General features: G+C 47.8%; 1 protein-coding gene and 1 long non-coding RNA gene across 2 annotated transcripts; one reads left to right on the plus strand and one right to left on the minus strand.

Moving 5' to 3' along the window:
- Nucleotides 1-2,430: 2,430 nt before the first annotated feature.
- Nucleotides 2,431-4,066, minus strand: LOC125363282. The gene is made up of 2 exons (XR_007213206.1): nucleotides 4,002-4,066; nucleotides 2,431-2,952 (listed from the first exon to the last, which is right to left on the minus strand). It is a non-coding gene; the product is annotated as an uncharacterized LOC125363282 (long non-coding RNA).
- A 176-nt stretch (nucleotides 4,067-4,242) lies between these two features.
- On the plus strand, nucleotides 4,243-14,808 carry Calm1 (calmodulin 1). The gene is made up of 6 exons (XM_048362050.1): nucleotides 4,243-4,459; nucleotides 7,254-7,284; nucleotides 8,215-8,358; nucleotides 10,621-10,727; nucleotides 11,021-11,156; nucleotides 11,302-14,808. Exons 1-6 carry the CDS (start codon nucleotides 4,457-4,459, stop codon nucleotides 11,328-11,330), a joined length of 450 nt encoding a protein of 149 aa, XP_048218007.1. The 5' UTR covers nucleotides 4,243-4,456; the 3' UTR covers nucleotides 11,331-14,808.
- The last annotated feature ends 329 nt before the right edge of the window (nucleotides 14,809-15,137 follow it).

A 15,137-nucleotide genomic window follows, 5' to 3' on the forward strand; every position in this document is an offset into this window, starting at 1 on the left:
ACCCAGGTTGTGTACATGCTAGGTAGGCTGTGTCAAAGTTAAATGTAAGGTAAAAGTGCTCCTTTTTCTCCTTACTTGTGAGAGTCATCCATGAAGATAAAAACCAGAGAAGAGCAAAATTCAAAATGGAAAAGTAAGCTATCCTTATTTGCTGATAGAGATAATAAAGTTTTTTTTTTAAAAATAATAAATCCTGTGAAAATTAATGAAATGTACATCTACATGCACTCAGTAGGTCTGTGTTCTGGTGCTTGGAGATGGTTAGTGAGGAAGAGAATTCCCAAGGGTGGATGGATAACCCTCAAAGTACTATTGGACTGTGAGGTGGAGGAGGGAGCAGGGGATGGTGGAGAGGTGGAGACCAAGAATTCCTCTGAGAGATAGCTGGCAGGGGGCGGGGGGGGGGGGGAATGCTAGCTGGGGATTATAGATTTCCTTAGGAAAATCCTCTGGTAATTCAGCCATGAAGACACAATTGAAATCATTATATACTGAGAGTGGATTTAGGCTGGTTCTGTACTGTAATCAAACAGTACCCTCTCTCATTCTCTTGTTGTCCCTCCCTCTCACACACACAGAGTCATTTTCTCTAAAAGAATGGAAGCTGCATGAAAGGAGACAGTCTGCTATACTGGTGGTGCCTAGAAAAGTGTGGGCTACAATCAACATTTAGATGGAGACTTGTTCTGAGGCAGGTTTCAATAGGCAAATACATTCTCTGACTATATCCTAGGAGAAATTAAGGGCTCTACTTCTGCTTTGTATTAACTGATGTCATCATAATCAGGCCTAGCTTCCAGAACAATTTTGGAAAAGACAAAGTTGAGATGTTAACTCTAGAAAGACAGCAGGGTCTAAGATTTTTTTAAAAGGAGCCCTTGCCTAGCCTCCTTTGATGTAAGCATAGAGTTGTCAACTGTCTGACAGTGGACAAATCTCCTTCCTAACTTTCCAGGCCTCACAGGCAATGCAAGAACTGTCCTCTGGCTAGAAAGCATCGTGAAGTCAAGCGTTGCTCTGACTTCCTTTTATAAACCCTCTGTCTTTTGTGTGGGAGATAAGAGTCATTGCTACATTCCCTGGGTAAGAAATATCTTTGCAAAGATGAATTTTAAGTCCTCTTCATTGCTTTCTCTCCTGTCAACTAAATTAAAAAGAAAGTCTATTAAATTACAAGACATGGTGATGGTGTAAATAATCACAGAGTGCTGGAATACTGGGGCTCTCAGCTTGATTTGTAGATTTCCCTACTTGAGCCAGACAAGCCATTTAATTGTCCAGTGCTTCAGTTTCCTCCTAAGAATAAAAATGGTAGCTACCTCTGGCACAGGGCCTGGCCACGATCAGGACTTAGAAAATACTAAAGTATTCTCATTTCTCAATTTCCCTGCTCATCTTTAATAGATGTGTGCATGCATGCACACATATGAACATACATACTTTATAATCCTATAGAATATAATCTCAGACTTATAGTCTTTTGTTTTTTTTTTAACAGCTGGACGGCACTGACAGATCAAGTCCAAGCATCCTTTTTTGCCCATGAACATGTCACCACATTTATTTATACAGTTATTACACTTATATTCTTTCGGTCCATCTCACGGAGCCAGAGCGGTCTGCTTAGTTACAGACATGATATCCAAGACTCTGAGATTCCTGGCTTGCAGCTGCATCCTTTCTATTTTGCCTCCACTTAGCACTATTTAAATTATTCCATATAGAACCATTTCCTCTAAATATGACAGATGGTACCCCTAAACTTCTTGCTTCTCACTGAATGATTTACTACATGTGACTTGTTTTCTGGATTGCTGATCTCTTCATACACTAGGAAATTTATTTAGGTAAAGGAATCTATTTGATCCAGAACAAGCTCAGTGACCAGTGGTCAGAAGAATCTGGCCTTTGAAACAGACAAACCCTTAACATTGTATCTTTAAAATTTTTTAGATGCTGACTTCACCAATATATAATCTAATATTAGAGCCCCTGAGCCAGGGTGCAAGCTCTATTTTATACCCCACCACTGACTCACGGTAAGTTCTTGGGCAAGTCACTTGACCTTCTTATATTTCAGTGTGTCAAAGTAGCCATAAAACTGTGTAAAAGCATGACCTCATTACATATCTACTACACTTGAAAGTTAAGATGTGCTTTGATACATTAAAGAAATTACCAGAAGAGAACTCCAGGCTGTTAAGTATGAAGAAACACGAAAAGGAGTTTTATTACACTAATGAAACTAATTCTAAGATGTATGTTTTTAGCAATTAGTCATAAAAAATTTTCAACATACTTTATTTGGGTGAAACATGGTTAACTCACACAGGAAAAATTATTAAAGAGTGATTTTTTTAAACTGCAGATTGTAGTAACTTCATAAAAACAATGACAAGGAATGGAAGACTATTAGAAACAAATGGGTCCTCAATAATTAAACACATTTCATTTCTAGGCTATTATTTCCCCCATATACAATGCATACTGAATTTTAAAATGCATTTAACTAACAACTCTATGAAAAACCTGGCACAAAGAATGCAAATCCCCTTAGGAACAAAACAGTTTTGATAATGAGTTTGGCCATGTAGAGACTCCTAACTCACTGGATTATTGAATATGCTTTAAATTGACTTTCTGGATCAGTCCTTTTCTTCTCTAGGAGCACAGGAGCACTGTTTTGTGGGGATATACTTGTGAATATTTTCGTTCTGCAGAGGGAGGGCAGCTTTCTGCTCCAGCCTCTCAGTCAAACAGCAGGTTCACCCATTCTGTGGCATTCTAGAAAGAACTTCGGTAAGCAGAGTTCCACAGACGCTGACATCTTGTCTGAGGTCATTCCAAGAAGTCCTGTGGCATTTGCAATACACCGGGATATTTTCTATCCTTTCTGAAACGTCTTCCTGAAGATTCAGTCAAAGCCAGGGAACAAATATAATCAGGAAAAACCTTTGGGAGCACAAAATTCTAATCACTCACTTTGCTACCTTTCCTTGAAATAAGCCAGTGAGAAAAAAAAAAAAAAAGAACCTGCTACTTGCCGGGGCTCTGTAAACAAAAGATCAAATTCTGTGCTCTGCCTTGGCAAGGAAAGAAACTGCAGCATTTTTGTCAAATTATATATACATATATAATTTGAATATATATATATATATATATTCTTTTTACAAGTCCTGTGCTATCCGAACTGAATCGTTCCTGTTCTAGTTTACAGAAAAAAAAAAACCAAAAACGGAGAGCAGCATGCAATTAAAAACATTAAAATATCTTACATCGGGATATAGTCAGGATTGTAGGTTAGATTACAGTCTAGAGCCAGACTAGGAGCTGCAAATCTACATGATCCCAAATATCTTTTTCCTTCCTCGTACGGATGAAATTTATGTCTAAGAGACTGACTCCTCTAAGGACCCAGGAAGATGGTGAAAAAAATTTAAAAGCTTTCAAGGTCTACTAAAAAAGATGCCCAAATACATTAACCGCAGTAACACAAGGGCCAGAAGGAACAGTATTTGCCATGAGATCACAACAGTAGAGGATAGATATTTAGGTATCTTAAAACAAAACAAAACAAAACACAATTCACGAGAAAGGTGAAAACATCAAGGTTGGGGCACAGATCGAACCAACCAGCCTACACAATGAGCCCGAGACGGTTCTCCAAAATGGGGGGGAAAAAATCAAGATATCAGACCAATTCCTTCCCCAAGGCCAAACCGCCTCGTGCCCCGTAGACCCCCTCTCCCGGGGAACCAGCGGTGTGTGGGCCTTTCCCGGCCGCCCCCGGGGCTTCCCAGGACCCCGGCCGACACCCCCCACCCCGCCCCGCCCCGCAGTCTCCCCAAACCCACTCGGCGGCAGGGGTGGGAGGGTCTCACAGGTGAGGCGGGGCTGGGGAAGGTGGGGGGGGGAGACAGCTTGAAGCCCAGAGCTGCCCCCAGGTGGGGGTCAAGCAGGGATTCGGCGGAGCCCTCCCCTCCCCCTCCACCTCGCTGCACCTGCACGGAGGACCCCCCGGTCCCGCCCAACGCCGCTCGTATACCGGGGCCCCCGGGAATGGGCCTGCGGCAGCCCCGCGCCCCAGCCGCACTGCGAGGCCCGGAGAACCAAGGGGCGTGGCCGGGCCGAGGGGGCGTGGCCAAGCGGCCCGGCCGGGCCGTCGCAGGACCGCCTTGCGCCAGGCGGCCCCCGCCGCGGCGGAGGGATACGGCGCGCCGTATATAAGCCGCGGCGCGCAAGCTCGCGCTCAGGCAGTGGCGCTGGGAGTCTCGCGGACGCGTTGCCGTTACTCGCAGTCGGGCGGCGGCGCAGGCAGCGGCGGCGGTAACCGCGCACAGCGCACCCCGCGCCTTCGCAGCCCCAGCAGCAGCCGCGGAGGCACCCCCGCCGTCACAAGCCCTGCGCTGGTGCAGCCTCCCGCGCTCCCTCGGCTCTTCCTCCCTTCGCTCGCACCATGGTAGGTCGGGGAGCGCCAAAAGCGGCGTAGCAGCTGCCCGAGATTTCTTCCCCGATTCTCACTTCAGTCTTTTTTTTGGGGGGGGGGAGAGGAGAGGGGGAGGTGGGGGCTGGGTTTCTTTTCTCTCCCGCCGAGTGTTACGCAGCAGCTGCGGTTGAAAAGGATGCATTTCGGATTTGCATCTCGGTTTTCTCCGCCAGGGAGCTTCCTTTTTAAATGATGGGTCCCTTGGACCTGACCTGACCGTGGGCTGCTGTCCACGGGCTGTGGCCGCTGGCACAGCTACTAGGAGGGGGGTGTTCCTTCCGCATGCCCCCCCACCTCCAGCCCCGCACCCACCGCATCCAGCGCGCCGCGCCCGGGCTGCCTGCAGCGCTGCGCCGCGCCCGGGGCCTGGGGGGGGGGGTGGGGGTGGTGGCGGCGGGGGATCCGGGCGCGGCCCCGAGCTCCCCCTCCCCCCCACGCTCCTTCTCGGCTCGAAGGTGGCGGGGCGAGCGAGCGAGCGAGCGGGCGGGAGCGGAGAATGAATGGGCCGGTGGCGCACATTGCCCGGGCACGGGGTTCGAGGTGCCGCTGGCGTCCAACCCCTTGCTCCCTCTCCTCCTCCTCCCCCCCCACCTCCATCCCGACCCACTGGGGCGCCCTCCCTCCTCCTGGGGGGCGCGGCGCGGGCGTGGGCTGGGAAGGAAGGAGCCGGGGAAGGGTGGGGTGGGGGCAGGAAGGCGAGGGGGGGGGACGGGGAGGGCGGAAGCGGCGGGCTGGCGGCGCTGCGCCCGGGCGGGGCCCGCGGCGTGGCCCGGGCGCGCGTGTCCGGGTGTGGGTCTTTACTCTCCCCATACACCTCGCCCCTAAGCCCCCCGCCCGGGGCCGGGGCCGAGGCGTGCGAGCGCCCCGGAGCGCCGGGAGGGCCCCCTTCCCGCGGGAGGCGCTCGGCTCGCGCTAATTGGGGCGGGGGGGGGCGGGGGAGGAGGGAGCTGGCGCGCGGCTCGGTTTCCATTAGAGACGCAAAGTTTCTGCTCCCGGAGAGGAGGCGGAGGCGCGGCGGGCTCGCCGCCTGGGGGAGCAGAAGCGAGTGGGAGGTGCTGGCGGCCCGGGGAGTCGAGGGTGGGAGTCAAGTGGGAGATCGCCTTGGGGAGGGGGGGTGGTGGTGGCGCGCCCCTGGCCGCTCCCTCGCGGGGTCGGGTCGTTGGGCTCCCCGGGTCCGCGGGGAGATGTCTCCTCCACGTTTCCGCCTTCGCCGTGCGCGCCCGGCTGGGCGTGTTAGCCGCAGCCCCCTAACTCGCTCCGCAGGCCGGGCTGACATCATCCTCGGCGGCGTGGCGGGGTGGGTGGCGGTTCCCTGCCCGGTTCTGCAACACCTTCGGCGCCCGAGGCCATCGGTTGCCCGTAGGGGGAAGGGGGGTTTCGTGTCCGGAAGCTGGAGTGTGATGCGGGGAAGGTGGGAATCCCTTCTCCCCAGTAAGATCCACGCAGTGTACCTTACGAGGTGTGGCAGCGCTTCCTGTTGTACAAGATAGACGTTGCCCTGGTATTACATAAATCCTCCTGTCTCCTCGAGTTGATTGAAAGACAAGTCATCTATCTCCGCGACAGAAAGGAAAGACCCACTTTTAGGATTGGTCAAGATCTAATCCATTAGAATACCATTCCTGGGGGGAAAGTTTCCACCTAATAAACTTTCCGTTTGGCACCTGGCTTCATTAGGCGTCCTTCAATAAAATGAAAATAGACGTTAGCTCCCCTTGAGATCTCCATTTCCCCTGGCTTGGAGGCATAGGTTCCCAGCTGTAGAGCCCCAAACAGGGCGAGACCTCATAATGCAAGTGAGAATTAACCTCTTGGCCATTACCACCTGCAGTAGTGTTTGTTGTAAGCCGGGCTTAGGTCATTCTTAAGCTAGGTAGGTTAAGTCTGTAGGGTAAATACCGGGAAATTGAAGGGACTCCTCTTCACCAGAAAACTGAGTTTTGCCTTCTCATAATGATGTATGTGTGCAGCTTTCTATGTACTTCATTTTTGTAGTTTTGTAGCAACACTTTTAAGTTCCATTTTTATCCTGGCGTCTGGAGTCGTAGGATAATTCAACCAAAGGCCATTAGCCATTGCAAATGGTAGCCTTTAAACACATAAAACTGCCTGATCTAGATGATTGAAAAGCATTTGTTGACTGCATGGGAATAAAGGTAGTGGGGTAACCCGTCGCTGTGTATTTCTTCCACTTAATTGTTTCTCATAAAATGGATATGAAAGCCCGTTTAATCCAGCCGAATGCCATTATGTAACTCCAGTTTGGAGATTTCAAGGGCCTGAAGCAAGGTGCGCTAAAAGCCTGTTCCTGGACGGGATCCTGATCCTGGCTGCGGCGGCTGCGGCGGCCCGGCCGCGCTTTGGGCTGGGCTCCTGGCTGGGCCGCGGGACCGCAGTGTCTGGCGCAGTAGGTGGCGCTCTTCCCGCTCAGCCGGCTGCGGCTGCGGCTGCGGTTGCGGTGCGGTACCGCCGGTCACCGCTAGAGGCGCCCTCTCCACGCCGGCCCCCAGCTTCAGGCCAGAGGAGAAAACACGAAGCCCACAGTGTTGTGGTTTCCTTGTCACCCTTGACTGTCAAAACAGCGCGAGTGGTTTTCCTCTGTTCTCACCACCTCCATTAAGTGGCAGGACTAAGGAGGTAGAACCGTTGGCATTTTTTGTTTTTTAAAGATTGACTTGAATGATGCAATGCGGAAACTGTTAATTGGAGAAAGTAGATACCCACTGCACTCCTGGATTGAATTATAACCTTTTCTTTCTCTGTGTAGGCTGATCAGCTCACCGAGGAACAGATTGCTGGTAAGTTGATGACTGGGAAGTCTCTGGAAGGCTGGAACTGGGCTCTGACACAGTTTTCGTGTCTCCTCTGTTCCTTCCTACTATCTGAAATTTTTTTCTAAAACCTAGTTTTATTATTTTTTTTTAAGTGGTACTAGGATTTGGACCTGATAAGTAGGTCCTCTACCACTACTCTGCTAGCCCCTTGAGAATTTATGTCAGTGACAAACAGGAAGAAACATTGAGGTTGGGCGTTATTCCAGCGTCTCAGAGATAACATGGAAGGAAGTGGAACTAAAATTGCTCATGCTGTGTTACTCTGTGGAGAGTCTGCCTGCTTCCCCGTGTGCGCAGCTTTGCGTATGCTGAGGTTGCACTCCTGCTACTCAGAAAATCAGTTTACTTGGGAAGCTTTTGCTTGTTACCCTAAATGGAATGGGTGAAATTAGTGTGGGAACCACCCCATTGGAGTAGGGACTTAATTTATGTTTACCTTATTTTGAAATGTTTTTTTGGAGGAGAAACCAGGAATGCTTCTGAAATATTCTGAATGTGAGGTGACAGATCATGCTGTTTTCCTTGGAATGTATACATTTACAACCTTTTCTTGTGAATCAAGAGGTTCTTCCACTGTAGGAAGTTAGCGTGAGGAGACTAGAAAGGAAATTGTGACCTAATACTGTGCCAGGTTGGACTTGACTGATTTCAGCATGTTCAAGCTTATCCTTCAAAAATGTGGACTGGGCTACCAGGAGCAGTGTTTACTTTATGGGCTGCAGTGTAAGAGCCAGGCCAACAGAACTAGGTGGTCTTATTGCAGTAAAGATGATGCAGTTTCTGATAACTCCCACAGCTTGGGCAGCTTGTGTCTGCAGGCCTCAGGGAAGTAGTTACTGTGGCTCGATTGGGTTACTTACACATTTGTTCTAATGGGTAAACTTTTGTTTTCAGAATTCAAGGAAGCTTTCTCCCTATTCGATAAAGATGGTGATGGCACCATCACAACAAAGGAGCTTGGGACTGTCATGAGGTCACTGGGTCAAAACCCAACAGAAGCTGAATTGCAGGATATGATCAACGAAGTGGATGCTGATGGTGAGGGCTGCAGAGCTGTAAATGAGTGCGCGGGCTGTGTCATTCAAGTTCAGATCTGTTGAAAGGTTGTCTTTCAGGTCCCCAGAGCAGAGCCAATGTATAATGTTCCTTTCCCTGGTTGCCTTTTGGCCCCTGACATTAAAATAGAAGACTATGGGACTGCCACTCACCCTGCACACTGTCTAGAACATTTCCTGGATCAGGTCACTGTATGGCTGTTTTTCTGCTTTCTGTGACCTACAGTTCAAATCTTTTACCAACTATGAGTCTGCACTGAGTTCTCTGGAGAAAGTAAAAATAAGTAGCCACAGAATCTGCTTTTTATGAAGTTCATTATTTATAAGAGAAGAAACTTCAAGTGTAGTCGGTGAAGGGTACTATATCTAACAAGTTAACCTAATCCTAGTACTGGTGACTCACGCCTGTCATCCTAACTACTTAGGAAGCTGAGATCAGAAGCACAGCTCAAAGCCAGCCTGGTAGGAAAGTGAGATTCTTGTCTCCAGTTAACTACCCGAAAGCTAGACGTGGAGCTGTGGCTCAAGTGGTAGATTGTTCTCCTTGAGCACAAAAGCCCTGGGACAGTGCCCAGGCCCTGATGAGTTCAAGCTCCAGGATGAGCCCAAGAAAAAAAAGTGAACCTAAAACCAAGTGCAGTGTGAGTTGTAGGTGTGCTTGCTGACAAGGATCGTGTAAGATTTGAAGTGGGTTGCACAGTGACAGAGGAAGAGATTAGAACCAGGAAGAATCTGCAGACCCCATGGTACCTGGCTGCTGTTCCTCTGGACTAAGACGAACCCTAGAGCTTTAATCGCTTACTTTTGCTGGGAGATTTTGAAGCACCCTCCCCTAAATGACATTGGTATTTTTGTATAGCCCAATTTATGTATTATATAAGATTGTAGGTAAATACATTTCTAAAAGATGGGCTAAGAATAAAACTGTTGGGACATAGAGATTACTTTATAGATGATTGACTTGTAGCCATTTAGACAAACAGGGGTACCACAATGTACTCCAGTAGAATTAGGCTTGTAATAAACACATAGAAGTAGAGCTTTTTGATGTTGTTTCATGATTACAAAGAGTTACCTCTAAGGATTGTTTTCATCCTTGAGAATTGTTGTAGAGGAAGAAGTCCATAGCGTGTCATGCTTATTAAGGAGTTGAACCATATGGGAACCTCGCTTCCTGTTTTGGTAGGGCTCTGGAAAGCTGGGTTTTGGCCCTCAGATTGTGGAACATAGAATCCTATATTTTCAATCAGTCGATGGTACCGAAGGACATCTTTGTTTGGTTTTGAGACCGTGCTTAAGATCATTTTGTTTTGCACCAATAACAATGTTTAAAGAGTTTGGAGGTCCCCAAAGGCGTAGGAGTCTCCTCCCTCCCCCACCCCCATGCTGGGGATTGAGCCCCGGGGCCTTGCACAGGACCACCGATTATCTCCTGTGGAGCTCTACGCTGTAGTGTATAGCCGGTGAAAATATGTAACTGAAAGACTTTCTAATTGGATTTCCACTTGGCTCAGGCTTGTCTTTGGAGGTTCTCATCTCCCCGTGTGGGGACTTGTTTGGGTTACTAGCTCTAGAGTGGTTCTTCTGACAAGCGCCTTACATAGGAATGGTGGAAGCCGTGAAAATGCTCTGAGCTTTTTTCCCTGAATGGGGAGTCAGGTGCTGAGCTGGTGGCTGAGGTGCAGCTCATTAATAGAGGACCTGCCTGACACCCAAGGGAGCACGGGTTCAGTCCCCACACCAAACCAGGGCTGGAGATGGAAGAAAAACAGGCTACCTAACATAATGTGGCCGAAACAAATGTGCTCAGAGAAGACTTTCCCGGAGACAACAGCCAGTGGTATAACTGTGTGTACATTACTAGCACTCTAGCCAAGGTAGAGTTAGGCCGGAGGTTGTCTCCTTAGTGTGGGGCAGGTCATCCTGAGGGCCAGGGTAGATTGAGGCTGAGGCTGAGGCCGGGCGTCAGGAGTTACTTCCCTCTTGAGCTGTCCTGCCCCCTCGGTGGGCAGTTTCCTTTGCAACTTTAAGTGCTATGTTGGGTGCTAATCATTACCCTGTGAAATGACTTGAATTGTGAATGACTCTGTGGAGTATTTGAACATTTTGTGTCTATAAAAAGTTGACCCCAATAAGTACCCTAGCAAGCACTGAGTCATTCCATACTGGTTCCACAATGATTACTGCAGAGCGTGATAATAATGTAGTGCTTACTTACATGAGCGTTTTTGTTTTTCAATTTGAGGTAATGGCACCATTGACTTCCCAGAGTTTTTGACTATGATGGCTAGAAAAATGAAAGACACAGATAGCGAAGAAGAGATCCGTGAGGCATTTCGAGTCTTTGACAAGGTAATCTCACGTCTGCGTTTGTAGATGGCTGGTAAGGCAATTTCTAGGGCTTCCACTTTGAAAGCTGTATTAGCTGATTGCAGGTACTTAGCCTGCTTGAGCCTCGTCTCACTTCCTTGGGCAAGAGGAGGCAGAATAGAGAAGAATTTTGAACCGACTGCCTTGTGACCGTCAGTGTTGGTTTTGGGAAGTCCTTGGTTGGTAGTGGGAACTGGAGATGAGGAGCAGTTATTGGTGGGAGTGGAATCAGCCACTGCCGCTCGCCCTCCGTAACAATTGCTGAATGTTCATAGGATGGGAATGGTTATATCAGCGCAGCAGAACTACGCCATGTCATGACAAACTTGGGAGAAAAACTAACAGATGAAGAAGTAGATGAGATGATCAGAGAAGCAGATATCGATGGAGACGGACAAGTCAACTATGAAGGTAACACACCACATTTATTTCTTCAGTCTCTCACCATCTGGCTGTTAGGATCTGTATGTATCCAAGTTGGCTTTCAAAGTAGATGCTGTATTCATTAAAGCTGCTTCTGAAGATAACAAAATTTATGATTTGTTTGTCTTTTCAGAATTCGTACAGATGATGACTGCAAAATGAAGACCTTCTTTCAACAATTTTCCCCCCTAGAAGAATCAAATTGAATCTTTTACTTACCTCTTGCAAAAAAAAAAAAAAAAGAAAAAGAAAAAGTTCATTTATTCATTCTGTTTCTATATAGCAAAACTGAATGTCAAAAGTCCCTTCTGCCCACACACACACAAATCTGCATGTATTGGTTGGTGGTCCTGTCCCCTAAAGATGAAGCTACACATGAGTTTTACAATATAATACTTGTTCTACCTTAATGATAAGGAAGCACTTAGTGGATTCCTTGCAGTTCCATTTGCTAATGATGAATACACTGTTTGGGCTGGCCAGTTTTTCATGCATGCAGCTTGACGATTGAGCACAGTCAGGCATTTGTATTAAAGTCGAAAGATGAAAATAATTAGAAACTTACTCCAATGGGTTCTAGTTCAATTTGTTAGTATCAATTGTCCTAGCTGGTTTACTGACAACAAGACACATTTAAAATTGCTTTACCTCAGGATGATGTGCAGAAAATGGGTGAAGGGTGAGCCTGAGACGCAGCCCCGGTGGCGGGAAGGTCCTCTTGCCCTCCACGTGCTCCAGTCCACGGAGACGGTGACACCCTAGTGGCGTGCCTGGTCTGTTGGTTTTAGCGTTGTCTCCCTGGCACTAGAGTGAGGTGGGTGTCGGGCGTCCCCAATCACACACGTTTTTAAGTAAGGCCTCTCTCCCCAGGCGCATCCTTGGACTCTTGTTTCCAAAGCTTTCAGAACCGTGGCTTGGAGCCAGCAGAGCAGGCCGTGGCTCTCTCGCCTTGAGCACAAGCATCAACATTGCTGTTCAAGAAATTGACAATTTACGTCCATTCCAAGTTGTAAATGCTAGTCTTTTTTTTTTTTTTCCAATAAAAAGACCATTAACTTAAAGTGGTGTTAAATGCTTTGTAAAGCTGAGATCTACCGGGGGTCAAGGTAGTTAGAGGGAAGGCCCTCCGTGCAGTGCCGGGGGGTCTCCTCACCCGGTTCCTAGCACCAACCTCTGAGCCTAACATCTTGCCTAAAAACAGCAGGTTGCTGGTTGCTTTATTGTTTATGGCCGTGTAAGTCTCGTTGCACTTTGGGGTGGAGGTGGCAGGTAAAGGATGACACCTTGAATGATCTAGCCAGGTGGTCAAGCTCTCAAGGAAAAAAATGCCACTTTGTGAAGCATGTGTGTAGGGGTTATTATTGTGCTGCTGATTACCTGTTTTATGTAACTACTGAGACCATCTGTGCAGGAGACATGATTGAGTGTGTAATTCAATCCTCACCCTGTGTGGTAGAAGCAGTACGCCTTTCCCAAGCTAGTCTCCATGCCTAAAAGACACTACTGGTCACCTAGATGCAATTTTTAATTTATGAGTAGACTTCACCTTAGCCTCTCTTAGTTGTTGTTTTTTTTACTTGACTTTTACTTTTTTTTTTTTTTTTTTTTTAACTCCCAAGTGGATCTAATGCTAAGCCTGTGGCTTTAAAGGAAAACTCTAGCCCAGAATGAATTTCATGTCTAATTATAAACCTGTAACCAAAACTTAAGACATGCTGTTCTGGGGTGTGCAGTGGCACCAGTCCATTTAAAAAGCCCCTTGACACGCACACTGCGTTGGGCATGGAGCTCCTCCGGAAACCAAGGCTGGAGGTGGCGTTTTTCAGGGCGCTCAGTGCCCGTATCTCCCAGGCGAGGCACTTGGGCTGCCGAGTGAATGGGGGGAGGGGGGTTCACGTGCCCAGTGGCAGGTCGCTCGCGAGGCAGTGAGAAGCCCTTGGCAGCCAACGGGGTGCAATTCAGGGCTGATGATTACAGAGACCCTCGGCTGCCCCGCCCCGCCCTCTCCTACTCCCTGTCTTTCTGGCATTTTGTAGCTTGTTAGGTTTGCTGCCAGAGGGATGGGTCAGAGCGGTGGAGAGGGCACGGTGCCTGGGTGCTGCTGCCAGTCCTTGGGGAGCGACTGCTAGAGGAGAGGTTGACACCATGAGCTGTTGGCTTGGCAAATACCTGAATCCGCCAGGAACTAGTGAGAGGAAGGTGCTGAAGGCCCCTGGTATGGATGGTTCTTGCTGGGGGGCGGGGGGGGGGGGAGAGGGGAGAAGGGAGTCCAAAGACCAAGGTATGGACTGAGCCTTCAGCTTGGGATTGGGATGGGAGGGGGTGATAGCTTATTTTTGAAGCCCTCCCTCCTAGCTTGCCCTCTCTACCCATGTGTTAGCAGGATTGTGTGACCAGGATTCTACATGGGAACCAGAAACCCTACCCCCTACCCTGGGAGTACCAAGTTGTGCTGTGAAGCCCAAGGTGAGACCCAGCCCTTTAGCCAGCCGCCCCCGCACCCCCCCCTCCCCGCCCCGCACCCCGGGGCGGACGGCTGCACTGGGAAAGAGCTTGGGTGTCTTGGCACAGCACCCTTGAAGTTGGGTAGCACCTTCTTGAAAACTTGCCCCTACTTCTAACTACTCTATAAATATATACATATATTTATATATATATATATAAAGTGACTAGTTTAACTCGTGTCTTGCTTTTAGCCTGAGACTTGCCATAAGAAACTGCTGAGTCCTTGGCAAACCCTCTCTTAGTTTGGTTCTCCATCAGTTTCGGGGGAGGCAAAGCAAGGCAAATGGGCCTCCATTCTTCTGATGGGCTTTCATGCACTGTTACCAGAAAAGGCTTTTTCTGAGTTTTTGGTTTTGTTTTGTTTTTTTTTTTGACAAAAACTTTTGCATACTAACTGGTGTCTTTCGGCGACTTCAACACATTGAAGATGAGCTGTTGTACATATTTTTATATTCTCTTTATAAATGCATGTCCCACTGTACTTGTAACTATCGTAAGGAATGGCTGTCCCTGTAGGCCTAGCACTGCTGTTTCATGAGAGGAATCACATATTATTAGCCCCTCAGCATCTTGAGAACTTCTTCCTGAACAAAGAATGTCGATTTGGTCAAGTCTACTCTTGAGTTTCTTCAATTCTTGGAACCATTTCAATTATTTATTGTATATCCTGAATATATTTCCCCTTTGCGCAGTGACTAGATTTCCACTAATGTGTCTTATTATTCTATCCCTACAGCTGGCAGAGGTTTTTTTTTTTTTTTTTGGTTGTTGTTGTTTGTTTTTTTAATCCCTTGAAGTTGTCCCATAGGAGACAGATTTTGCTGTCTATCCCTTGGAGTAAGAAGGTAGTGGCATGGGGTGGAGTGTGTGTTTTCTCCAAATCCATGATAATGTTCTTTCAACACTTCTGTAGCAAAGATGGTGGAGAGTCTTTTGTTACTGAAGTTACCTTTCACCGTGGCTCTTGGAAAAAAGGAGATGTACTTGGAACGTTTCTGTAAATCTTGAGATCAACTGTTTGGAGATTTAACCACCTCCTCTGATGGGGGACCAACTCTATGGAAATTGTAAATAAGTTTTATTTATAAACCTGGCACTGTATTCAATAAACATTTCTGCAGCCTTTCATCTCTAACTGCAAACTGTGTAGGTTTTTAGCTTTTGCTCTCTGGACAAGCAGCCTGCCTTCCAATGACTTTCTACTGTTGGTACTGGCACAACAGGTGGGAGTGAGGGACCCAAGATCCCACAGACAAGTCTCCTAGCAGCCTTAATCTAGCTTTTGTTTGGGTGTTAACATTTGGCATTTTTAACCCAGTCTCTTGGCCTCTTAAGATAGCCACACTTAAACTATGTGTTGGTGGCTCACAGCTGTAATCTTAGCTACTCAGGAGGATGAGCTCTCAGGATTGCAGTTTGAGGCCAGTCCAGGCAGAAAAGGCCAAGAGATTTTATCTCCAATTT

The sequence above is a fragment of the Perognathus longimembris genome, chromosome 14, assembly GCF_023159225.1.
Source record: "Perognathus longimembris pacificus isolate PPM17 chromosome 14, ASM2315922v1, whole genome shotgun sequence".
NCBI classification, from domain to species: domain Eukaryota; kingdom Metazoa; phylum Chordata; class Mammalia; order Rodentia; family Heteromyidae; genus Perognathus; species Perognathus longimembris.

Excerpts from the sequence above, each read along its gene's own strand:
- Calm1 (XM_048362050.1), top strand. Across the intron at positions 7,285-8,214 it reads CACCGAGGAACAGATTGCTG|AATTCAAGGAAGCTTTCTCC; the intron begins GTAAGTTGATGA and ends TTTTGTTTTCAG. Across the intron at positions 11,157-11,301 it reads CGGACAAGTCAACTATGAAG|AATTCGTACAGATGATGACT; the intron begins GTAACACACCAC and ends TTGTCTTTTCAG.